This window comes from Melampsora larici-populina (genome assembly GCF_000204055.1).
Source record: "Melampsora larici-populina 98AG31 unplaced genomic scaffold MELLAscaffold_36, whole genome shotgun sequence".
Classification (NCBI taxonomy): domain Eukaryota; kingdom Fungi; phylum Basidiomycota; class Pucciniomycetes; order Pucciniales; family Melampsoraceae; genus Melampsora; species Melampsora laricis-populina.
Window position 1 is genome coordinate 19,735 of NW_006768800.1, and position 26,252 is coordinate 45,986.

The window sequence follows — 26,252 nt, forward strand, 5'->3', positions numbered from 1 at the left end:
CCCTTGAATATTATTGAGCGTTTCTGGGTTTGACCGCTTAACGCTTCAGGCGTTGTGTAATTACGACGAGCGTCTTCATACATGATTCTATCATATACGGCACCGGTTAAGACGAGAATATCTGCAGCAGATTCTACGTCAACCGAAATCTGCTTGGTCCTAGCGGACTTATTGGCGAGTGGGAAACCCGCTTTGATCACCTCCAGGAGTTTGCTTACCATGTCCTTGAGTGACGTAGGTTCGGCAACTCCTGGGAACAGATCATGCATTCTGTTCGATCTCGGTGTGCCCGTTAACTCGGCAGCTTGATATTCGGCGGTTACGCCCGGCGTTTCAAGACGACTTCTCTTCTTCGAGAAGCTTCCAAGATCGGAAGCCTGAATCGAGGGAGATTGAGTCAACCCTTGGCTGAGTTTCGTTTTATCGAAAACGAGAGGAGTAGGGGGGATGGACGATTTGGTCCTTTCTTGGGGCCCGACCGGATTGATAAACGCGTTGGACGCGTCGCGAGTTGGAGTAGTGTTCTTTGGAACACTCTTCTCCTTCTGGCCCGTATCCGGCGCGTCGTCGACCTCCATAACGGCCGTTATCGCGTGGAGAAGGTGGTTCAATGGGGTCGAAAAGATTAGGATAATGAGATTTTGAAATCTGGACGAGTACTTGCGCAGTCACGGATCGGGTCACGTGACTAATTGCTGATTCGTGGTCCTTTCCCGTAGGCTTAGGTGTGCCAAATATTCCTAGAAATAGGGGGAGGTCCACCCATATGATAATCTGAAGCATAGAAGGTATTCATGGGCCTAATCTTGGGCTAGAGGAAGCCTATTACATCGTCATTTTGGTCTGTGTAACTTTCAAGCCAGAGAAATTCCTACAGGTTTTTTGCTATGTATTGATTGCTCATCCGAGTTGCAGGACCCTTAAAGTAGTTCTTGAACAAAGATGGTCTCTGACTTTCATCTCAAAAATGTGGTTTTCTTGACTCGAAACAGCTTTTCTCATGTCCTGATTTGTGTTTGAGCTTCATCATAGCCTTGATTGCTGTTTTTGAGAGATCATTTTCATGTTTTTCTGTTTTTTTTTTGCTCGAGAGCTTGCTATTTCGGCGCGTCCCAGACAAAGGAGTCTGCGCCTGGGCGCGCCTCTCTCTGTCAAATACGCGCCCGTGGTGGTTCTTGGAGTCAGAGCTGGGCTTGGGAACACTCATCTTACAAGGTTGGTTGCAAAAGGTCAAGAAGCTCTTTATCTTGCCTGGCATCCACTCTGAATGTTTGTTGGATTTGAATTTCTTACGATTTCCAGTGCAAAGGTCATGAAGTAGGTCATGAAGTAGGTCATGGTCAGGGTTCTTCATAAAAACCAATTCAACATTCATCCGATTCCATCATCATTCCTCAGCATTCTTCATCGATCGAATCATGAATCAATCCACTTCACTTCCTCAAGAAGCTCTTTTACTATTATCGGGTCATCTCAAATCATTATCAATCTCAAGACCATCAACTCATCATTCATTGACTCTAGAAACTGAACCGAGTTTAACCCATTCGATCAAATCACTTCATTCGATTGCTAATCTACATCAATCGATCATCAGTTTCATTCAATCTAACCAGTCCATCAACTCTTCAAACTCTTTAGCTTTAGCTTCACTTGCTTCAGCTCTCAGTCGTGAACTGGTTCAATATCAATCACTGCTAACTGATTTAGAATTCAGATTATTATCTCATCATTCCACTCTAGTACCTTATGATTCGGATTCACTACCTTCACCACCGCTTTCGGCTATCTTAGCTGAACTTAATCCTTGGAATTCGATCTTCTATGCTCTCAATCAACTTCTTAAACAAATTCAACTTGATCATTCTCATTGGACGACTCCTGAACTCATCGAATTACTCTTTCAACATTCGCTCACTGGTTCGCCACAACTTTCTGGAATCTTCAATCGAACTCAAGTCTCAATTGAACATCTTTGGATCGATGCTTTTAGATCTTTTGTCATCTACGGTCAACGTCCTCGAGAACATCTCACAACTCATCCCAATCATCATGATCGACAATTGATCGATGACCTCTTCTTGGCTCAACGTGCTCGTCCTCCTGGCACAACTACTGATCAAATCAAACATCAACCTTTGATATATCTTCTCAAACCTGATGCTTTACCTCATCTACCTTCTCTCAATCCTCATGCTGGAATCCTTCACTCGGTCTCTCAAATCTGTTTGGCACTTTCGATACTCAGTCATCTTCATCAACTTAAATCAAACCGATCACGTTCTAGTAGGCTCGCACCTCTCAAGCTAGTCCTTCCTACTCAATTACAATCTCAACTTTCTAACACGCTTTCAAAGGTCGATCATCTTTCTCATCCTGCCTTTCGTCAAACTATCGAATCAGTTCAAGGTTAGCAACTTGTTTCCAAACCTCGACCTTGATTAAAAATATAAAAAGATCTGAACCCAACCCAATCAATCTCAATAGATATCTTATCAGCTCATCTTTTTACAACATATCTTACACCTGATATCCTTCTCGCTACACTTCGATCACTTGCCGATGTATTCCTCTTCCAACATCCTTCCTTCACCACAAACCTCGTGAACGCATTTAGTAAATTACGACTCACTCGATTGCTTTCGTCTGTTCATCGACAACGCCGTTCGATCACCTTGAGTGAACGTGAATTGGATGTCATTTTACTTAAAGCTGCCCTCAGTACTGATACCGATCAATCTTCCCAACCTATCAATCTAAATGGATTCGGTTTTACACTCTTTTCACTCTCTTCAACCTCTTTGAATGATCTACATCCATCTTCACCAGAAGCGATAGCCACAAAGTTTTCAACCTTATTACTCGATGAACAATTCCCCATGTTACTCACCTTTACTCCAACACCTGATCTATCACTTTTTCTAACCAAGGAATCATGTTTGAGTTACAGTTTGATTAATTCATGTTTGTTTAGTTTCTTAATGGTTAGAGATCGATTAAAAGAATCTTGGATCACATTAGGTAGAAGAGAAAGAGAAAGAAGAAGATGGGGAAAAGAAATCGAATCGGAATCCGAATCTCAAAACGTATTAAGTCGAATGTGTTGGGAGACTCGTAGGTTGATGTCTTGGTGGATAGAAGAGATGATTTCACATTTTTGGATTAATGTGATCAATTTGAATTTGATGAGGTTTATGGATCAACTCAATACGATCAAAACAAACTTGAATTTTAAATCTTTAGGAATCTTACATACTCATTTCCTTTTCAAGGTTTCCTTTGGTTTATGTTTGTTTGAGATCGATTTATTAAAGTCACTCTTGAAGAAATGTTTAAGGCTTTCAGATGAATTAGATTGTTCTGAATTCGAATTGTTTCCTCCTTTACTTTTTCAATCTGATCAAATCGGTCATCAAACTCCCAATGGAAATCCACCAAACGAAGGAATCAATCCGATTAAAGTTAGATTAAAAAAAGTCAAGGAGTTAGGAATCGAATTTAAATCTGATTTAAAAGACTTTTTCGAAATCCTTTCACGTATAAACCATCAACCTGAGAAACCCAGCACAGGACTTGGAGGGATCAGTCAAACCATTGATCAATCTACAATCATGATGGGAGGCATGGGAGGATCGATTCCAGGTTGGTTAGAGTCTTTAGGGAATGGTGATGAAGGTGATGAGGTCTTGAGAGAAAGTAGATTAGAAGTTTCTGTGTTTAAACGAATGGTGATGAGTGAGTTATTGAGTAAGTTGGACTTTTCGGGGTTTTTTAGTGATCCTAGTGGTGATGATAATGAAGGTTTAGAGAGAGTCTTGGATGGAATTTGATTGAGGTTTTGAAGGTTTATGAATTGTTAAGACCAGAGGTCAATGAAGATTGAAATGGGGATTGAAAGTTGAAGATTGAAGGAATTGGTTTAAGAAAGTGAGCAGATTGAGTCGGATAATCTTTTTGAGGTTTGATAGTGATAGAAAAAGATAAAGTCTTCCTAGAAAGTGGATTTGTTCTTTTTTATTTTTTTGGTTCATCAGATCATGTAGATGGTATATGTGATTTGAAGAAAGAAAAATAGACTTCAAACTCCAAAACATGACAAAAACCTTTGAAGTTCTTGAGACTTGTAAACTTTATAGGTTATGACTTTTTGTGGTCATTTAAAGTCTGATTGAAAAGGTTGTGAGGTTTTATTGGAAACATTTGCCTTTTTGATCAAATTAATTTGATTGATATTTGAGGCAACCTTTTACTCCAAGTGATATGATGGGTATTGGTTTTGGGCCTATCATGAGCTATGTATGATGGGACCTAGGCCTCTATGGTACATTTATTGAACATGGTACTGTGCTGATGTTCTGCTGCTCTCCATCTGAGATATCTGCCTAACCCCATGGTAGCTTTTCAATATCCAAAAGTGATTGCAAAAGTGGAAGGTGACTTCACTAGCCTTTGACTCCTGACTGTGATGATCACAAAGAGGAATTTTCCTGCGTGTGATTAAACAAGCCTCGGGCCTTTGGCGCAAGGGACTTAGTTAAGTTTGGACTTCCAGCTAAAGTCACACTTTTCAACTCACAACGGCAGAATTTTTAGCCATTTTTTGTTTTGGCCCATCATGAGGGTCACAGACACCTCATAAAATTGCTCATCCAGACAGGCATAGCTTCCTTAACATCCTATGCCTCTCCTTCCGCCATTTTCAGATTCTCACTGCAGGTAGATTTACTGCTATTTTGATTCTTGGACACTGTGTTTTCGGGGTTTCAAGTGGTGGGTCCTGTATTGAATTGTGTGTTGCAGCTACAAGTTTTTACAACTCTTCTGAGTGAGTTTGATGAATGAAATGTGTGTAGAAACCATTTAGAAGTTTTAAGAGAAGACCCCTTGAGCTGCAAGTGTCATCTTATGAGGTCTGTGACCCTCATGATGGATGATCAAGGAAAAAAACTCAAAAAAACCGCTGTTACAAGTTGAAAAGTAGCACTTGAGCCTTAAGTCCTTCCATAAACTTCTTGGATGGAGGGGACAAGAGGGGCTATCCGGCTCCAGCCCCGTCATCCTGTAGGTTATTACTAACTATAGAACATTCTACAAGAAGTACAGAAGGGTTATAGCAACTAGGCTGTGACCCAACCCTGTGAGTTCACGTTCAGCCTGGTGCCAAATACAACCCTGAGTGAGCCCAATGATCTCTGAAAACTGCTCAGGGCCAACCAGGGCCCGTAGGAGACTAGCATGAAGGCATTTTTCAGCAAAAAAGGGGTCCGGCACCCAAGCCGCCTGAAGCACCCACAGGGCCATATTCAGCTGTCATCAAGCCAAATTTAGAGGCCCCAGGGCACATACCTTCAGCTCTGTGAAAGGTGTCAGGTAGAGTTGGTTGGGCAGGGCCAGGTCCAGGTCACAGCCCTAATAGCAACCCATGTCACGTGACACTGCTTACCAAGGAATAAAAGGATTTTGTTATTGTGTGCAGCAGTTTTGAGAATAAATGTCACCTGTTTCTTTTTATTTTTTTATTTTATAAGGTTGCACTAAACTTTATTTACCTAGATTCTACATAGAGCATTGTGATCCACCTTTCCAATCTCCTCCCACCTTTCTGCTGCTTGCAACCATACCAAAGGTTGTGCATTTTGGGTACAAAGGAAGCAATGATGCTGAAAGATAAGCAAGATTGTGATCTTTCACAATCCTTGCACCCTTGAATAAGTTGACTACAGCTCTTATGTAGAATCTGGGTGAGTAAGTTGTAGTGTAACCTCAAAAAACATGAAAAAATAAAAACAAGCAGACAACATTTATTCTCAAAACTGCTTTGTACTTTCTGGACGCGCTTACAGTACACAGGATTTTTGTGAAGGTTTGGTAGTCCTGCTCATGATAACAGCCACAAAAGAAATTTTTAATTTAGTTACGCTCAACCTACATAGCTAAGTTTAGTGTGATATGTGAAATCAAAAGCACTTGAAAAAAAAATGACAGGCCCGCCCCTGGTAGGTGAGAAAGAAATCCAAGGGAAGAAACTCTGATAGGCAGAGTGTTTGTAGGATAGTGAAGGTAAGAAAGTGACAGCGCACTCTTAGGATATCTGGGGGAAATAAAGAAGTTGATGATGAGGAAGGCCGAGAGCATTGAAAGGTTTTTCTACTGAGACCCAGGCAATACTCGCTCAACTTACAGTTATCCCTATATGTGTTTTCCCCTTTGAATATCTACATGTGGATACGTGGAAAAGGATGCACCGGTGAAAGGATGGTACCGTCAGCCTTTGGTTACCATCTGCCGTTTCTTGACTTTGTCGCTAAAGTGTCTTGTGCGCCAAATACAAAGTCACACCGCGGGAATGATTAAGTTCAAAACTTGATTGAGCGAAGTTGCGGTGTCCAAGTCCGCAACTTTGCTCAATCACGGATCTTGTTCACATCACGTTCACAATTCGTTCACAGGTTTCTACAATGGACGAGAGAGGAGGGTGGAGGACAAACCTCAAAACTCAAAACACAAACTCTGTATTGCCCTGTACAGTCTGTACAGGGCAATACCAGATACTCAATTTTTGAGTAACTCTCATGAATCCTCACGAGAACATCATAGAAACAATCCAGATAATGCCAGAAACGATTCCAGACTGCTCCTGATCAAGAATGTTGTTGAGTTGTTGGATCAGCATAGAAATTCAGGCACCAGATCATCAAAGAAACAATTTAAAATCGTGGTGATGAGTAATACCCCATTCATGCATTATCTTATTGCATTGCTCTACTTCAACAATCATGTAAGGTTTTTGTCTTTCTTAATCATCTTTTCATGGGGTACAATGGAGAACAAAAAAATCAACTTTTGAATGTTGTATGCCTACTCTCATCTACAGATCTCACACAAAGATGATGTGTACCATTGAGTGTAGCTTCATCTCATTTTGATTATATCAATTGATGAAAAAGATCATTTTTAAGTTTAATCATCATCAGTCTGAAGATCCGTGTGAGGGCATTTGTATCATGACAGAAGAAAGAAACTGATCATATCACATAAAAATGAAAATACAAATTGTGATCGTTAAACAAATTGAACATTAACAAAATCATCAAAAAAATCAACCAAATCTTGCAACCCTTCATAAATCTGAACATTATCTCTTCCCTTCTTTAATGTTTATCTATCAAATCAAGTACTGTTTAACCTGATGTTTCCACTTGCAATGTAATTCTGATAAAGTTGAAAAGAGTAAGCAACCTACAAAAACCCGTAACTCGAGAGAAAGATCTCATAATTGATTCCCATTTCCATAAATTCAGCAATCAAATAACGGAAAACCTACAAAAGAAACCTAATAAGCAAACTCATGACAAACAAACAAAAGATGAATTCCATTAGAAAAAAGATCATTCTCAAAACTACAAATAAATGTTCAATAAAACTTTGGGGAGAAACTAAGCACTCACAAATGGAATTTCAACCACATCCATATGACTTTCAACTGTTTTGCAATCTGTTCTAATCCCATCCCATTCTAATTTCCTAAGCATTTCTCTGAACCTCTACAAAACCTACAAAGCTCACCACTCACCTTTAAGTTCATTAACTTTCATTAAATAAGCGTATAATATTTTGAAGTTAATCTTTTTGTTTGGTAAAAAAGCCAAAAGAATCCTTTGTTAGTATCTATCATTTTAGTTCAAATCCATTTTTTGACGATTTGGAAACGTACTTTTAATTTTGATGTAATGATTAGACCCCATTCTCAATTTCGAGTCGCCTGGAACTGTCTCTGGCATTGTCTGGATAGTCCCCATGGTGTTGTGGTGAGGATCAATGAGAGTTACTTGAAAATCGAGTATCTGTACAGGGCAATACAGAGTTTGTGTTTCGGGTTTTGAGGTTTGTCCTCCACCCTCCTCTCTCGTCCATTGTAGGTTTCCCCCAAGCTCTACTGATACTCTGCCTTTGTATGTATTCAAGATCAAATTTCAATTTGTCCTTGATGAGCTCCTTTCTTTGTTGGTTGAGCATCTGGAACATTGAAAAAGATTGACACAAGCACAATTCACTGTCCATATCTCTAAAAAGATTTGCCATAAACACACAGTGTTGTTTAACATTGTTGGTTAGCAACCCACATGATGGTGATGGGACAATGGGGCATGGTGAAAGCACTGAGATGAAAATTGGAAAGATGAATTAGATTAACAACAAATGTCAAAGACTGATGACTTGCAAGGGACTTTCTGTTGTATGATTGTTACTTCAGATTGCGGAGGGTAACTGGAGGGAAACCTGTGAACGAATTGTGAACGTGATGTGAACAAGATCCGTGATTGAGCAAAGTTACGGACTCGGACACCGCAACTTCGCTCAATCGGGCTTTGAACTCAATCATTCCCGCGGTGTCAGTGCTTCGAACATTTCAGTGAACATCTTCGGCTGGGTGTAACGAATGCAGACTCTAAGAGATACTAGAGAGTCTGGGGATATCGGACTGCTTATGGAACATCAATGATGCACCTCACAAATTCGCCATGGAAAGGTATTTCGAGAATATCCCACCTTTCCAAAGTACACTAATCTCCCCCCGAAGTTCTTTTAAATGAAATATGTACACACTAGAAGTGATGAAATGAATCACTATTTTTCGATTTTGCAAGATCCATCAGCTTAACACAGCGGCCGCGCAGGGTGGGCTTTGTTAAGCTGAAAGAGCCAAGGCAATAATGTGTTTCAAGATCTGTTCATCGAAAATAGCCTGACTCAGCTACCGCGGCACAGTCAAATTCCGTTATACCACTTCGAGTACCGTAAGTGCATCATCAATAATAATATATATCACACGCAGAACACAGTAGGAATGACTCACTCTTTGCAGATCCTATGAGGCTCAAGAGATTTGGGATTTAGAGATACATTTGCGACGTATTCCGAGATCTCGGACTGGTCTTCAGTTCATAAATTGAGCACCTCTAACTCCATCTCGATGAGAATTCATAAAGTCTAACTTATAGAAATATAACATACTCAATTCCCTTTTCACTTTGCAATGTCGAGATCTTCTTTGAGTCCTCAAGCCAAGGCCATTATCCACAAGCTACACGGCTTTCAATATCCTTCGGTCTATCCTTATGTGGAATGGATTCTTATCGTCTGCAGTATCTTTTACTTCTTAGTGATTATCTTGTGTATCACTATCTTAGCTGTGCCCTTTATTAGAGGTCCAAAAGCCAGAGCCAAACATTCTTGGTTATGGCGTCGTCACTATAGTCAGTTTTTTCACTTTCCCCCTCGCTTCTTCTCTTTGGGTCTCCTTGTCTTATGCTTACTATATATCTGTTTCCTAGAGGGCCATACTATTGCCTACTTTGTACCTAATGGAGGAGCAGCTGTGGCCATTGCTCAAATCTTCGGATGTGCACTCTTTGAAGTTTATATTTTACTCACTTATCAATCTTTACGATCGGCTAAATTTGCTCGGCATCATTATCAGTATCCTTGGCTGACCATCAGTTATTCCCCTGGTAACCCCAAAGTCTCTTTCTTCTTTGCATTTTAAGCTATGGGTCTAATCTTTATCGTTGATATATGGTTTCATCGTTTAATAGGATACTTTGGGTTTTGGTACTCTGCCTTTGGAGCTTTATATACCTGGTACGCTTTTGACTTTAAATCGTGGATTAAATGATTGTTATATCCACTGTCTTATACTCATGGAAACTTCATTCGCCTTGACTTTTTCTCATAGCTTATTTTCGCCTAGTAGGCCCGATGCTAATCGACCTTCCAAAATTTCTTTTTTGCCAAATCCTATCCTTATGAACACTATTTGTATTGGAACACCCATCGTCACTACTCTTGTATCCATTGCTATGGCTATTGAATCATTTGTCAAGACGCGTCAAAAGAATGAAGCTTATGATGAAGTCATTTCTCGGTTGTATGGTGGGATGGATCCTAGTCCTGAGCTGGCGCGGTATTCTGAAGCTGGAAATCAATTCATTGTTCAATTTCGTTGGGTTTCATTTGTTTGGACAATTGCCGCTGCTCTAGCTATTGTCGTACGTATTCATAAATTTCAACTCTTGGTGTTAATATTTCTCAAATCTCAAAATCTCATTTTGGTTTCTTTTGATCTGTGAAACAAATCTTTAGTTTTATTGTTTTACGATTGCACTCTTCCTGAGACTACTAAAAACTACGGTCAATGTTGCAAATGGGAAGAAGAGCTTACTTGGAAAGTCTCAATTAGATAACCCCTTGGTAGTTGGTCAAGAAGAGAGAAGTGCTGTGCCAGCTCGTGCTCGTTCAATGAGTGGGGTTCCTGGTGTCGGCGGAATCAGCTTACCGATGGCCAAAAACACTCAGGTCGCTGAAAGACTTCGGAATGATTATCGTTAGTTTTTCAATTTCTCTAGATGGATCTTTCACTTACAGTTCGTCTTTTCTCCTTTTGTTTCTTCCATGTGTGGTGTGCTGTACTCATAGGGTATTTGGTCTTGTATTGCGGTTTACTTACCATTGTCTTGACGTTCTATCTCGTCGTCGGGCTCCTCCTTACCTTGGATATCGGAAAATCGGTAGAAAGGTTCAGTATGATTCTTAGATTGATCCGTACTCAATTTTTACCCTACTCTCAAAGACTTACATTCTGACTTCGATACTTCTCTCTTTATATAGTAAAGCTTGGAGATCATTGTTTGCTTGGGTGGTAGTCTCAAGTTCTCTTTTCATGACTGGCGCTTTACTTATCCAAAGTGTAAGCCAAATAATATCATCTCTTTTTCATATTTCTAAATTTTCATCAAACTGATCATTGCCATTTCTATCTATAAGTGGAGAGTTCTCGGGGATCGAGATGATGCGCAGGGAGATAAACCCAATCCTGTCATTCAATCCTCAGGGCCCCTTAGTACAGTGGATAAAGGCAAATTTGTCTTTCTATCCTGGACCCAGCCAGAGCGGGGAGCGTTGAAGGATCCAAATGCTCGTGAGAGTGACATCTCATGATACATCCTGTGATACATAAGCCAGAAATGTAGTATGTATGTCACATTATTTATGTTCAAAAGCACAATAATTGATATTTGGTTGTACCTTCCTTTTGGGATCGAGATGATATGAAGGCAGATCAACCCAGTCCTTGAAATCCGCAATGGTCATCATGCTATTTGATCATCCTTGCAACAACTTGTGCATTGGTCTTAGCATCACACAACTACTTTTCTCTTTTCTCTTCATTAAGTTTATTATATTCGTTTTACCTTCCTAATGCGGCATGTGCGAGTCACAGCTAGATGTTTGTTTGTTACACTATATAAAGAGCTGTTGCTTGCATGTTATCTTGCTCTTCAGTCAAACTTGTCATCTCTTCTACTTGACACCTGCCAACAGGTGCCTCTTCTCTTCTTATCGCTCACATGTGATACACCAGCCTTTAGCACTTTATTCATCACTAACTTGTGAGACTCATCAGGTGCCTCTTCTCTTCTCATCACTCATACATGATTAATCAGCTGTTGGAACTTGATCCATCACCAAGTTCTGATTCTCATCAGATCACCTATGCATTCCTAATATTATTGACCCTCTCATTGAACCCTTGGAGCTGCTTAGTACAGTGGATAAAGGCAAGACTGTATTGCTATTCTGGACCCAGCCAGGGCAGGGAGTGTTGAAGGATCCGACTTCTTGTGAGAGTGAGACATCTCATGATCCATCCTGTGATACACCATCCAGAAATTTAGTATTACATAAACTCAAATTTGTACCCCCCTTTGGAACCTTGAAACCTATCATAATTTCAATGTTTTTGCAGGGTAAAGGGACAGGAACTTGAGGTACGTCACATTTGAGTCACCAGAGATCATTGAACTATGGATGCACTAACTTGGTATGACAAAAGTTGGGGATTCAACACCACCAACAAAGATGCCTTGGATTGGAAGATCTGAGGTATCATTGGATGGCAATAGCCTCAGATGCAATGTCCAAGTAAATGATACAACACAATCTTTGAGGGCAAAGATAGCCTTGCAATGATTCCTCGGACACGCAGGCCGAGGGAATGTATACCCAAGGATCCCTTGGATTTCACAATTGGAGGTATCTTTGACGGAAGTGCAATTGAACACATCAAAGCCCTCTTGTGTTATACATTTTCATTTGCCCCCATCCAACATCTTACCTCCACATTAACACTTTGAACTTCTGAAAATTATCAAATTGTGCTTTTAAATATGCCACTCATTCACATCTTCTGAAACATCATCAAAGTATTCATACAGCTGTTTTGAAAATAAATGGTGGTTCCTGCTGTCATTTTTGGAATTTTTATTTTTCATATCCATGGTTTTCAATCTGGTAGGAAAAGCTTGGAAGTGGCTGATGACATGGCCTGAGGTTGTATTGCATTGCTTGCCTGAAGCCAGCTTCAACCCTTGATGCCAACGCTTAATCAGCAGGCTTGAGCCTGCATGAGCTCCATTTCTGATCCCAATAGGGGTAAATAACCCAGACAGACAAAATATCAATTGAGTGCGGATATGAAAAAATAATGGAAAACAACCACAGCAACAATATTTGTTTTTTGAAACTGTTGTAATTTGAAAGCTTTTCATTTTTGACCCTCTGAATTGATACTCAATCTGTTCTCAATGCACTCAATTGCTGATAAGTAACAACATCACCAGCCCCATCCATCCAAATATCACAGCAGTTCAAACTTGAAAAGCAATCAGCTTTTCTATTAAATAGCAACTTAAAAATTCACCTTTTCAAAATCATCTCTTTGGGCATATAGTCAAATGCTTTTGCATTTCATGTTCCTCAATTGAACATTCAATCTGTCCATTACCGCACTCAATTTTTGAAAAGTCCTTAGTTTTGCTTTTAAAAAGCACCTAAATTGATTCATGATCAAATCTTCATTTTTGCCATTATGACTAATCATCAAATGCATTCCAGTCCCCTTTTCAAAAGTGCTCCATGCTTTGGATCAATATTCCTCTTTGGGGAAAATCTGTGGTCATTGTATGATATTTTGGACTCATTGGCTTTTGCAGATTTGGAAGACTGAGGTTGTTGTCACGAAGAAATCTTCACCTGGCCTTGAACTTCCTCACACCATTGTGCTTTTGACTGAAAAGCACCTCATGTCATGATGACATGTGTGAATCCTGGCTTTCATCATTTATTCAAATGACTGTTCTTGAAGAACTGTTGAATTTTTTCTACATGATTCATATAAGACCCAATATTGAATTGACATGATAGCCACCAATCTTCCTTCACCCTGTAAGCTATTGTTTCCAGCTGTGCAACTACATCCTCAAATTCCTAAAGTTTCTCCCTGTTACTCCCCCACTTCAACATAAACCTGTCCAATTATAATTCTCCATTCTTTCCTCCTATGACCCAAGAACCTAAGAGCTACTTTCTCATTGGCTAAGGACAGCCTGCTTGGCCAATTCATTCAAGATTGCATTACCACATTACTCCTTGCAAAATTGATTACTACATACTATATGAGTGTGTTCCCCCTGTGGTCCTACACGGAATCTATGCATGTTGACATTTGTATTTTTTCCAGGTGATCAGCCCAATACCTTCCCATTTTATTAAATAGGGATCATTGGTAGACATAACCCTGCTTGTAACTCAAATGTTTCTTCAAAGTGATCAAGCACCAAGAACAAAACAAAGATAGACACATGCCCATAACATAATGTGTAAGGAGGTTTGAGAAGCAAACTTTACAAAAATATTGCTTGATCACATGATGGCAAGAAAACATAAGCAGCTTATCATGACCAACTTCATTGTTGAAGTTTAGCTCAAAAAATTGATGTATCACTATTCTTGTAACAATTGATTCCTTTGCATCTAAGAATGAAAGTGGAACTGTATATTGATCTCTACCCTCCGCCATATCTTTTTGACCACTCCTCCTGTCAGAGATTTTGTGTTGTCAATATTACTTGTTGTGGATCAAATTGTCTCAGCATTGCCAATAAGGCAATTTGTTAATTAAGTCATTCCATTGTTTATGTTGTGTGACAGACTCTCAAGTCTTATGCATAAGTCTTATTCTTGATCCCTTGTGGCAGGCTTGCGTGCGTATACTCTAGTGACACCTTATTTTTGTTCAAAATCACAATGATTGGTATTTGGCTGTGCCTGCATTTCTTTGCCTAGTGCCGGCGCACTTGAGTAGAATTTTGTAGAGTAAGTGATATTCCTAACAGTGCCTAATCCATTTGTTTTTCAATTTTGTTTTGATCTTTGTCACTGAAGTCACTGTGATCAGTTTGATTTACAAAATTTGTCTTATGATGAAAATATAAAATTAAGCTATTGAATGTTCACAAAATTATTATCATGAACTTTAGTTTATATGTTATTAGCTGAGTGGGGCCAGTACATGAAATATAGACAAGCAACCACCTGTGGGTCCCAAGTAATTGGATATCCAATCATGAGAAGACAGCCCTTTGCAGTGTACCCTCCCCAACACTTGCATTTCAAGCTAGAGAAATTTTACACCAGAGGCACAATGGATCAAGCATCAAACATATCCAGCTCTAGTCAACATCCCTCCTAACTTTGACACACTTGTTCCTTGCACTCTTCAAGATCCAAGTATCTCAGCTTCCCCAAGTTGTATCTATCCTTACCACACCAAATTCAGATTATCTTTGGTTTTCCCAGTTCTGGTTGTTTTATATTCTCTTTTTCTCACCCACCCACTCCAAAAGATACAAAAAAATATCTGTTACAATCATATAGTCATGTCAGTTTGTGATAATTTAGTTAACTTCCACCTTGACCATTAATATTCACCCATGTGTAGTATCAATTCAACCCATATATTGAGCAGACTAATAAATTCTATTCTCAATTTCATACATTTCCAGTTACGGTTTCTCAAAAAAAATCTTTGGCTTATTTTATAATCCTTGTATTTCTTTTGGCTTTTAGAACTGTCCCTGTTCTCTCGCGTAAGATTGTAAGTGCTCCCAGGTGTATGTCAAATATTGAGGACAACGGGAGAGTTTTTCGTGTATTTTCAACTCTGTGGTCAGTGAATGCAGAGAACTTGGATTGGGGTGCACCAAAAGATGTAGCTACACCTTTTAAATGTATGCGCGCACATCAACCCATTTGATGTGTAGGTGTTCAGTTTAAGTTTCACATTTTGGTATATTTGATGTGCTGCAGTTTGAAAGAGTGATTGATTGTACAAAGTCCCGCGCGTATGATACACCACGATATAAACCCAAGATAATTGCCACGTTGAAATCCGAAAGAAAGATAGAAGCGATAAGAGGTGGTGTTGTAAAAATTTTATTAGTGTTATATCAAGCAATATGTTTTAACTATAGAATAGATATTTCAAGTAAGATTGTAACATTCAAGGAGGCTCCTTATGACCTGAGAAAGAACCCAAGTCAAGTGTGTGGTGATATGTGAATCTACAATACTTGAGGTTGGGCAGGTTCATTTGTGATGGAAAGAGGGTTGGGGAGCATCTGGGTACTAGAGTTGGCTCTTTCCATATTACCACCCGCAGCGGGTTGAAATTGGATAGAGGGGTCGATGTTTAGGACATTGTACTCTTTGGTTTGCTTTGGGGTACTCGCCGTAGGAGATGGACCTTCGTGTGTCACGTCTCGATCCGTTAGAATTCGCCACTAGCCAAGATTAGATAGAAAAAAACGTCAATTTTACATTCTATGCAATGAGACGGTTATTAAAGTTACTCACGCTTTGAAGTAACAAAGCTCCTGATAGAAGGAAGGAACTTGACACTACCGCCCATATCGAGAGAGACCTCCATCCTTCACTAGAATTACCAAAGGTGAGAGACAAAGAGGTTAGAAAGGGTTTCATGAGCTTTTAGGATTTTATTGAACTTTGCTCAACTGATCTGGGATCTTTCCAATCTTTATCGTGAGGAATACTCCAACAACAAAGTACCATACCAGAACGACAGTGAGCAAACCACAATGCCAAACCAGGAAACCTTTTGACGATCAGATTATAAAAACACGCAAAGAAGACGGAGAGAAGAAGTTTTAGCCTCGACAAACATCGGATTCCCAAGAGACAAACATTGACTAACGGTATCCGTTTCTCAGGTTTTGAGCTAGGCGAGAGTTTTGAGCTGGCACGGCTGACACCAGAGCAGTGGTGCTGACCAAGACCGTCGACTTGCGTCCTTCTTCAACAGCATAATTACGTTCATTTCGGCCTAAAAGATTTGTTTTTCCACTCGCAACGTCGACGGTTCCCTTCAAAAGACGTAGGAAGAGTACGATTGTTATGCAGTAAAACTGACCAGGTGAGAAGAAAGGATCAAGCGTCAGAATGACAATTGTTTAGTAAAAGCATATCTAGAAAAAATATGAAAGAAAGTGTAAGAGTGCATACCACAACAGCAAAGAATGCAGCGATGGTCCAACAAAATGAAGCCCAGCGAAATTGCCCGATAAACCGATTGCCTGCCACTGCGTACCGTTGCAAGCCCGAAGTGGGATCCGATCCGTTCAGTAATTGCGCAAGCACCGCATCATATGCCATATTTTTCTCGCGTGCTGTCACAACTGAAGCGATTCCCCAGCCTATTGCCCCAAGGGCGGTAAAAATGGGTGGTCCAATGCAGATCGTGTTCATTATGATAGGATGTGGCATGTGTCGTTGTTTATTTGGGTGGTGGCTTCCTGCCCGGCTAGGTGAGAATAGACTGATGGAGATTCAGGAGAGGAGAGATCAGTGAGTACTACCTCTTCATGTTTGTTTTGCAACAAAATACAAGCAATGCGAATGAAGCGCACCAGATATACAGGGCACTGAACCCAGAATACCAAAATCCAAAATAACCTAGGATTTCATGAACGGTGTCAGCAAACGCGGCATGTGGACATAAAAATCACGAGGTGAGGCGGGGAGTTACCAGGAGCATAGCTAATTGTAAGCCAGAAGTACTGATAGTGGCTCCGGGAGAACTCGGGTGATTGAAGTGCCCGATATGAAAGCAGTATATAAATTTCAAAAATTATGCACCCAAACAGTTGGGAGATGACGACAGCAAGACCTCCGTTCGGTACCAAGTAGGGAATATTCGTCCCTGTAGATAGATACAAAAGCGTGAGTATATAAGAAAAGAAAAGGAACTGGTGTCAAAGATAACTGACGACCTGGAAGATACTGTTTCCTCCAGAACCAGAGATGCTTGCGTCGAGCTTGTACTCCACGAAAGAGCGGAATGGCAAGGATGGAGATACATAAGATTAAGACAAAAAAGTAGATCGCGCTGGAAGCGATCAATATCCGCTGGACGTAAGGATAGACAGATGGGTATTGATAAGCGTTGAGTCCGTCGATGATTGCTTGAGTTTCCAAGCTCATATTGGCGCTTGGTGTTGAGATGGTGGAGCTAGTTACGTTGCCAATTGATTGGGGGGTATTTGTTGAAAAGAGCGAATTTGAGGTTGAATATACTTGAAAGCGGAAGATCAATGAGATATGGTGATCAAGGACGTAGGGCGACTAAGATATTTGAGGTAGGAGGTAGGGAGACTGGAAAGAGTCGAATGCGTGCCAGGCAATTGATGTCCAGTCCAAATTACAATCCTCATAATCTTAAACAAATCTTCATGAGGTTTGGTTTATGATTGCTACTTCGACTAGCTTGATTAACATCCAGCCTCATAATCATTCAGTTCAGACTTCGCCACCAAAACACCATCAGTGCTTACGAAAATGCAATTGGCCCAAAATCATGCAAGTTTACGCCGCCTGTCATGCGATCTTCTTAGCTTCCAGTCGCCCGCCTTTCTCTGGATGTTCGGCTGAGGCTGCCATTCATCATCGGTAGTGGCAATAACCTCGAAGAAATTTCATTTGTCTGCCACTTTCGACATACAGTCCTACTGGATCCCAATCAATGTCCATCATAAAGTGACAATTCGACCCTGTTCAATCTGCGCTAACTTGCGAGTATTGAGGCAAAGATGTCATTCTTGTCATTGTTACAGAGGGTAGCATGGCGAAGGTGGTTTCACATTCGTGTTGCACTAAGTTCATCTGAGCACTGAGCACTTGCACACCAGGTCGAAGTGCAAGTGGGGGGAAATTGAATCATATTGTCAAAGGCTTGATGCAAATGAAGAGTTGTGATACAAAAAGTTAATACACCAATCCGACCCTTCAATTGCTAGATATCGGAGTATTATTAGGTTGATTCCTTGGGCTGTCAGTCATTCACAGATTGCAGCCATGATGCCAAAGAGATCTCAAAACAACCGACAGAGAAGCTTGCAATCCAATGAAGCCCAGCTAACGTGGTCTAACTTCCTGGTCCAGGCTAAATATAATCTTCTCAGGATAGCCCACCTCAACCAAATCTCAAGCAACACCCCGAGACTCACACACCACCAATGAGCTTTGGTGCGTATTCTAGGACAAACATGTCACTCGATTGACAAATTGCGGCTGGGTCAAACTCAGACTTACATACAGTCAATTTACCAAATCCCTTGGAACTCAAACTTAACAAAGTCCCTCGCCAAAGGCCCGAGCCCCAGGCGAGGGACTTTGTTAAGTTTGTTGGAACTTGAATGGCCAGATGTGAATATATACTCAACTTACACGCCCATGGAAACATGTCACGCTGCTGTGCGTAGACTGAACCTCCAAAGGGGTGGGCACATGATCCCAGTGTAGGATTTATACATACCGTTAATACCACGATATGGATGGCTTCTCTTATGGATTGAGGAGATATAGACTGGGACTCTCCCATCCGACCCATGAATGCTGATTTTAGCTGCCAGATATGGCCGGCATTCCCTGTGTGGCTGTGGCACCCTAATTTGCATGGTAAAAGAGACAATTAGGGTATTCAAACCTGCGCAAGAATAGTGCAAGACCGCTGTGCAAGATCCGTGCAAGATCCGTGCAAGAAATTCTTGCACGGATCTTGCACTATTATTTTTTTCACAACCCCATCTGGTTACAGCGCAAGCCAACACCTTACCTACCATCATGCCACGTGTCTCATCTCGAAGACAAATCATTCGATCACTCAAGCAACTCGCCAATCAAGACAACCGTTCCAATTCTCGCAGTCTTGTCCTACGTGCAAGGCAAAAGGTTGTCAGCAGCTCATCTCTCGGTCTATCCAACTTCTGGCAGCTACTGCAGCTTCCACAAATTCAATCCGTGTTGAATCTTGATCCTCATGCGTGTGTGGCTCTATGGGTTTTCTTCCAACGGCGAACCCGACACCGATTACTCAAATCAAACCAACCTGAATATCAAGTCGATCCGGCCTTATGGGCAGTTGCGATCGATATGATCGAGCGCAAGCGATATTTTGAAAGAAGGCGTCGCGAACCTCGGGGACATCCTCTGACAATGTTCAATAGGGTCTGGGCTGCACGCGATGCAACCTTTTTGAGGCTGGTATGTTTGTTTATCTATATGTTGTTGTCTAAAAGATGAATGTTGAGCTCACCTGATGTAACACTAGGCACGAATGTGTCGTTCTAGCTATTTAACCTTGCTTAATAAAATTGTGTCCTGTGACGTATTCGAGAATCAATCCACTGCTGCGCAGGCCCCAATCGAGCTTCAATTACTTGTCACTCTGGCCCATCTTGGACTTTCTGGAAACGGGGGTGGAATTGGGATACTTTCGCATGTTTTCGGCATCTCGGGTAAGCTTCTTCTACACTTAAGGACATGTTTTGAGGGTATTTGATGACTTAATTTCACTATCTTTGTGTTTTCAGAAGGGAGTGTTGAAAATTTCACGTGGAGATGTGTAGTTGCGATCATTCGAATGGAAAGGGAATATCTTTCTTGGCCAACACCCGAGGAGAGAGTGAAGATTCGAAGAGCTGTTGGCGCAAACAGCCCTTTCAAAGGTTGTGTCGGGTTTGTGGATGGTACATTGATACCACTTGCCTTTGGTCCTCCAAAGTGCAAGGAGGACTATTGGACTCGCAAATATATCTATGCGGTCAACTCAATGCTTATATGTAATCATGAACGGAGGATCATTTTTGCTCGCCATGGATGGTGTGGCAGTGTTCATGACCAGCGAGTCATGCGCACATCTTCAGTAAGATCAAGCTTACTCCATCAATCTTACACATGTATGATTTGATTCACTTTGCTGACGAAGAAATATATTGTTTCCGCCAATTTCTAGATGTGGTCAGACCCAAACAACTTTTTCTCTCAAGGAGAGTATCTCCTGGCGGATTCCGGTTACAGCTCCAATTCTTTCATCATTCCAGCATTTAAACGTGTCGGTGGTATTCCCCTGACTCCTGAGAAGATGGCTTTTAACAGAGTATTAAGCGAATTACGTGTGGTTATCGAGCATTGTAATGGTATGCTCAAATCACGATGGCAGTCTCTGAAAGACTTACAGTTGATATTAAAGGATGAGAAATCGGTCAAACGTCTAAACGCTTGGATATCAGCCTGTTGTATCCTGCACAACTTCCTTTTGGATCTGAATGAACGATCCAATTTCCAGTATCAAGTCTCAACTCCTATTGACCCCGAGGACCCATTAATCTTGAATGAGATATTAGAAGATGATAATGAAGATGCACGCATCCGTGTGTTTCGTCTGTTTTGTGAATCATTATAAAAGATTTGGCTCGATTGTTTTCTTTTTTTAACTCATTTGGTAGTTTTGTTTTAATTTTATCTGAAATGGTGTACTTGTCCATTTGTTTTTCATCTAATCGATTCGGTCTGAAATACAAATGATCTTATATTGAATTATTTCATGTTTCTAATCAAAAAGAAAAAGGAACACAACACGGAGCCATTTCCACAAAAAGAACATGAAAATATTTCAAAATTTTTTTTTTTTTTGCCAAGTTCTTCAACTCTTTAAGCAAAAAAAAGAAGAACGCAACACCGAGCCAAACGCAAACCGACTTGTTAAACTGAGGCAAACTAAAAGGAAAAACATAATCTTTCTCGTTGTTAATGAGGCTAACTAAGGTAGATAACTAAACCGAAGCCGAATCAAATGAGAACATAACAGAATTGGAAATTTTTGATGAGTTACCTCTACAAAAATAAAAAAGAATCAGACTTCTTAAGCATTTAATGGGTCTACACTAACACAATTCTAAAAAAAGAAATTTAAAATCAAGAAATAAGAATCGATTCATGAGACAAGTTCTGAGCTGATATTCAAATCGATCCTTGAGATTCTCCTTCCAGGTCCCCTATCAGCGGCATTGGATAAGCTGGTCAGATTTGGCGAAACTCAAAAAGAAGAGATGTTGCTTGTATCACTTACTTCGAATTTGATCTTCAGCCTCCTCTACTTCCTTTTTAGCTTCCTCAATTGAAAAACCCAATGCCTTGTATTTGGCCAACATAGACAACTTACGTTCACTCCTGGCGGTGATGAGGTCTTCACGACTGCGAGCCAACTGAGATCGTGAAAGTTCAAGCTGAACTCGATCTTGTTCAAGTTTAAGTTGAGATCGTTGAGCACGTTCAGCGGTGTCTAAACCATCATTTGCTCCTGAAAGGTGACGTGCAACTGCATCAGCCAGTTTAGCCTGAGTTTGGATCTCTTCCTTTCGTGCTTCTTGCTCTGCCTTCATATACTTTTCCTCAAAATTCCATCGCTCTTTCTCTAGCTTGTTCTTCTCAGCTTTTTCTTCTCGTGAGGGTAGGTGAGATGCTAGGAGTTGTTGTACATCTGAGGCCGAGCTGGAGGTCGACTTTGCTCCTTGATTATTGAATTGAAGTGAGTTGGGACGTTTGGAGGGCCGGCCAGGTGGGCGGCCACTCCCTCCTTTCTTGTTTAAATTGTTTGGTGTAGGTGAACCTTGTCGGTTTTGGGAAGCTGAAAAAGAGCCGGGACTGTCAACTACAATCTGAGTGATTGCTTCGTCTAGGTCAAGAGGACTTTCCCAAGGAGTCGTTTCAATTTCATGGCTTTCGTGTGTTGAGGATACGATGCTGATCGGAGACTGATTGCGTGCACGCTTTGTAGAAGGAAGAACAGTCTCTTCATCTAAATGATCCCCACTTTCACGAACTGCCTGGGGTATGACGTTAGTCCGTGTTGACATGAAAGGTAGGAGATCATAGTAATAAATCGAACGTTGGAACAAGAGCTCTAGATGAGGGTGAGAAAAGTGCATCAGTAAGTTAAGTATGATCGGCTGTAGATGAAAAGGTACATACGGTCAAACTTCGATTTAGTTGTTTGCTGAATCGCCTTCCACTCATCACTATCAGATGAGTAGCCCATCTCGGATTTCTCTGTTTGAGCTTGTTGCTCAAAATCTTCCAAAATACCTTGTCCAGTTCCACTGCGAAAGTCTTGAGCAAGCGTGAAGCCTGCTTCAAGTGTACGTATCTAAATCAAATCCTCATGTACATCCTTTGGCCAACATTTTAAATGTAGAGAGCTTTGAAATTGACCTACCTGGGTCTCTACACCTTTCCCATCTCGTCTTGATAAACCTTGCTCAGCCAAGTACTCAGAAATCTTCTCACCAATGTCTTTCTTGCTGTAAATTGTTCGTGTGTCGGTATCCATCTCTCCCTTCCACCAATCATAACGTGTACTGGTTGTAGTTGCAGTTCCCAACCATTCAATTATCAGAACAATAGCACTCTTCCCCTCAGAATTGAGTTCAGCTTTCCACGAAGTAGTTTTTTTTCATCATTTGATTCTTTTGATTCCGTAGTAGGTTTTTGTGTTGTGTTTGAGATCTTCCTCCTTGTATATTTACGCTTCTTCTTTGGTGCATCAGCACTCGGACCTTCGTGAGCCAAAGAATTTGAAGGAAGTGTTTGAGAGACATCCATAGTATTTGAATTAGATCGGGATAAGCTCCAGCCAGTTGCATTTACCGAAGGTGGGATGAGTGCAAGCTGAAGACCTTGGTGAGGGATCGGACTTGGGCTTTGAACCCAGTTGGCCGGAGATACGATTTGCAAGGGGGAGGTGGAAATGGTTGAATTGGAAATGTGCGGGGATAGTACTTGAAGGTTTGGATCGAGATGTATGGGAGTTAGGTAGGATTGACCTGCAGGCGGAGGAGGATCAGCCATTGCTGTATGTATCTTATGGCTTTGCGTGATCTTCAGGGAAAAAGAGAGTGAACTCTAAGACTATTGGCCTCAGTGCCCTGGTTGCAACGGGGCTTTGTTATGTCAAGATATGTAAGTCTTAAGTCTGCAACTTTTGTGCAAGTATTGTGCAAGATGCTAAAAAAACTTGCACAAAAGTTGCACAAAAGTTGCACGGATTAATTTCTGAGGTTTGAAAACCCTAAATTTGAAAGAGATGCATACATCAAAGAAAGCGTGTGCACATTATCCGCCGAGGTACCTTGAGCGGGGTTGAGACGTCGGGCTATGGAAATCCGATCTCAAGTTTACAAGCGCTTCATGATTCCGCTTTGACGCCCTCAGACTCTGATATACCGATACGACACTTCTCGTGTTGGAGAATAACCTTTCTAACCCAATCGAATATCTTCTACGAAACCATCGAACCATGAAGCCCGGTTCTGAAATCGACCTCAATCCACCTCTCCCAAAACTAGTTGCTGTCGATCTTGATTACACTCTTTGGCCTTGCTGGGTTGATACTCATATTCATCCACCTCTCAAGCCCACCAACAAACCCGGAGAACTCGTCGATAAAGCGGGTCGAAAGTTATCATTCTTTACTGATGTACCGCACATTTTAGCCACACTTCAATCTGTTGGAGTTAAGATTGCTGCATGCTCTCGTACTCATAGACCAGATATGTGAGTCTTGTCGCTTAAGTCTTGTCATGAATAATGGTGGTTAACTCCACTTGTGATTTTGTGTGGATCGATGTATCTACATACATAAGTGCTCGCCAAGCCCTATCAGATATAAGAATCCCTCGAAAACCTAATTCTTCATCGGATGAGCAAGAGCAAGATTTGATTCGATCGATTGATCTGTTTGATAATTTACAAATCTATCCAGGTTCGAAATTAAGTCACTTTGAAACGATTCAAAAAGAAATGAAGATTGAATACAAAGATATACTTTTCTTTGATGACGAACCAAGGAATTCAGAAGTCGAAAGATTAGGTGTACACTTTATGTTAGTTGATGATTCGATTGGATTAAATTGGGATACCTTTATGAAAGGATTAAATGCTTGGAGATCTAAACAAGTCGAATAGATTGGGATTCGGTTTTCTTATTAATAAAAGATGTCAAAATGAAGATCCTACTTCTTTAGACTGTCACACGGTGTATGACCTCAACGGATTTTCTTCTTTGTAACTTCAAGAACTCTTCCTACTCTTGAGAGTTGTATATTTACAACACGTAATTTCTTTTCTCAATCTTTGTAGTGAGCTTTAAATAGATGTTGGATACTCTTTAATTTACTGACAAAAAAGTAAACCAGTCCTCAATTAATTATGCGCAAAACTCAAGCATTGATGAGTGTATATTTAACTAGCAAAGAAGTTTATCAACAAGATGACATCATACTGTATACATGCCCAGGAAAATAATTCTTCTGCCGTGTCTCTTGGCTAATCCTCCTTATGATATTGAGTGTTTGAGAGTGATTGCCAAGTGCTCAATCCATACAATATTCTTTACACATTGAAGGTTTCTTATTCCCTTGAGAATATCTCTGGGCACTAGGAGTAACCTTCTAGCTACGAGAAATCGCATTGGTACAGCTGCTTGTGACGTAGCTCCGACGAAAAATTCTGTAAGCCATTACGCTGTGCGCGTGATTGCATTCCTGTGCAGTTTACCTTTCTTTTCTTCATAATTACCTCAATGAGGATGCTCTTCCCTCGGCACGAAGTTTCTCATATTCATATAAACTAAGCTGGACCGTGACGGTCACCGAACTCCGGTTCTTTCCACTTTTTGTTAATGACAATCTTCTCAAAATTCTTTTATTCATTCTCATTGACATCAAAGTCTTCTCAGGATTCATGACCTATTCTTTTTAGAATCGTCGTTCGATTCTTTATTATTTTTTGGTCCATCCCACCTCTTCCTTTTCATGTATCACTTTCTTCTGCCCCATAGTGAACCTTTTTGATTACGTTCTACGCCCCGATTCGATTTCCAGGTAAAACCATGCTCTTGTTGATCAGGACCATTAACTGACCTCTGCCTTTACTTCTCACATACCACCAGATTGAAGAGATATCTTTCTGAGAAAGCTAGTTGTAGTACTTTACAAATTCAAGAAATGTACCAAATCGATCTAAAATCTTTCATGAGATACATAGTCCCATGGAGTTTGACTATGATGGAATGGATGACCTTTGATTTTGAGTGATTGTACATAACTTGTTGAACTCTGAAGCATTCATCCAAAGTATACAATCTGTTTACCTCTCTATGCAATCCAGGCGTTGTTTATGGAATTCATGCGTGCATTTATACCGATAAGCTTAAAAGTGTGACCACGCAAGGACGGATTGATGACAAGGACGTTACGCCTGATTTCTATAAGAATATGCTTATATCCAACGATCATCCAACTTTAACTCTCAAATGAAATCGAATCCTAAAACTTTGAGTTCTTCGATGAGTTTGATTCTTTTTACAGACGGAAGCGAACTACGATTCATGAAGTGATGAAAATACACAAAGCATCACGTTTTGATCTTAGAGAGATATATATATCTTAATAGATCATCCTTTAAAGTCTCTTTGACGCTCTCTTGTTTCCATGTAAAATCTAAATCTTTTAACAAAATTATAAAGATCAGGGATGCAGGAGTGAGTATGAGTTTACTCAATAAAGTGAGTATTATTGAGTATACTGAGTATTTTTGCCTATTTTTGGCCCTGTAAACCCGTACAAAGTGAGTATCAGTTGAGTATATACTCATACTCGGTACTCATTCCTGCATCCCTGATAAAGATTAATGATGATGATCTATTTAGATTTTGTAGATACATAAAGAAATCATAAGATTTTAAAATTTTCAATTCAAGATCAATCACAAATGTAAAAAACATGTGGACAGATTATTAATCGCATGGTGTGTAGGAACTTGTAGATAAATTCTTATTTTCGGATTTTAAAAAATTTAAGAATTAAAAGATATCTTGAGGTTACAAATTATTGAGAAAGTAGATTGGATGATATGGATCAGGGTGAGATTAAGAAAAGGATAGAAACAGATCAACATCTTCACTTTTGATTGATAGTTTTTAAAGACTTTCAATGGTCGAG

At 40.4% G+C, this 26,252-nt stretch overlaps 8 protein-coding genes across 8 annotated transcripts; 5 read left to right on the forward strand and 3 right to left on the reverse strand.

Annotated features, from left to right (window-relative positions):
- Positions 1-2,909: 2,909 nt before the first annotated feature.
- MELLADRAFT_72575 (uncharacterized protein) lies at positions 2,910-4,097 on the forward strand (the record flags this gene model as incomplete). The annotated part of the gene is made up of 1 exon (XM_007413290.1): positions 2,910-4,097. The coding sequence occupies one exon, from the start codon at positions 2,982-2,984 to the stop codon at positions 3,828-3,830; it is 849 nt and encodes a 282-aa protein (XP_007413352.1).
- A 4,639-nt stretch (positions 4,098-8,736) lies between these two features.
- MELLADRAFT_78578 (uncharacterized protein) lies at positions 8,737-10,389 on the forward strand (the record flags this gene model as incomplete). Its single annotated transcript, XM_007413291.1, has 6 exons — positions 8,737-8,798; positions 8,867-9,257; positions 9,336-9,512; positions 9,597-9,642; positions 9,737-10,049; positions 10,144-10,389. 5 exons carry the CDS (start codon positions 9,038-9,040, stop codon positions 10,387-10,389), a joined length of 1,002 nt encoding a protein of 333 aa, XP_007413353.1.
- MELLADRAFT_72576 (uncharacterized protein) lies at positions 10,340-11,515 on the forward strand (the record flags this gene model as incomplete). Its single annotated transcript, XM_007413292.1, has 5 exons — positions 10,340-10,384; positions 10,477-10,576; positions 10,669-10,747; positions 10,825-11,033; positions 11,115-11,515. The coding sequence occupies one exon, from the start codon at positions 11,267-11,269 to the stop codon at positions 11,498-11,500; it is 234 nt and encodes a 77-aa protein (XP_007413354.1).
- A 3,642-nt stretch (positions 11,516-15,157) lies between these two features.
- On the reverse strand, positions 15,158-16,392 carry MELLADRAFT_75326 (uncharacterized protein; the record flags this gene model as incomplete). The annotated part of the gene is made up of 4 exons (XM_007413452.1): positions 15,158-15,680; positions 15,754-15,832; positions 15,913-16,012; positions 16,112-16,392. The coding sequence occupies 2 exons, from the start codon at positions 15,824-15,826 to the stop codon at positions 15,547-15,549; spliced, it is 207 nt and encodes a 68-aa protein (XP_007413514.1).
- Positions 16,345-17,397, reverse strand: MELLADRAFT_90218 (uncharacterized protein; the record flags this gene model as incomplete). Its single annotated transcript, XM_007413451.1, has 4 exons — positions 16,345-16,732; positions 16,773-16,869; positions 16,943-17,116; positions 17,184-17,397. The coding sequence occupies 4 exons, from the start codon at positions 17,395-17,397 to the stop codon at positions 16,345-16,347; spliced, it is 873 nt and encodes a 290-aa protein (XP_007413513.1).
- Positions 17,398-17,507: 110 nt separating this feature from the next.
- On the forward strand, positions 17,508-17,866 carry MELLADRAFT_109340 (uncharacterized protein; the record flags this gene model as incomplete). Its single annotated transcript, XM_007413293.1, has 2 exons — positions 17,508-17,650; positions 17,680-17,866. 2 exons carry the CDS (start codon positions 17,508-17,510, stop codon positions 17,864-17,866), a joined length of 330 nt encoding a protein of 109 aa, XP_007413355.1.
- Positions 17,867-21,213: 3,347 nt separating this feature from the next.
- Positions 21,214-22,582, reverse strand: MELLADRAFT_90219 (uncharacterized protein; the record flags this gene model as incomplete). The annotated part of the gene is made up of 4 exons (XM_007413450.1): positions 21,214-21,269; positions 21,323-22,156; positions 22,225-22,399; positions 22,469-22,582. The coding sequence occupies 4 exons, from the start codon at positions 22,580-22,582 to the stop codon at positions 21,214-21,216; spliced, it is 1,179 nt and encodes a 392-aa protein (XP_007413512.1).
- Positions 22,583-23,461: 879 nt separating this feature from the next.
- MELLADRAFT_44567 (uncharacterized protein) lies at positions 23,462-24,465 on the forward strand (the record flags this gene model as incomplete). The annotated part of the gene is made up of 2 exons (XM_007413294.1): positions 23,462-23,805; positions 23,895-24,465. The coding sequence occupies 2 exons, from the start codon at positions 23,549-23,551 to the stop codon at positions 24,214-24,216; spliced, it is 579 nt and encodes a 192-aa protein (XP_007413356.1).
- Between the last annotated feature and the right edge of the window lie 1,787 nt (positions 24,466-26,252).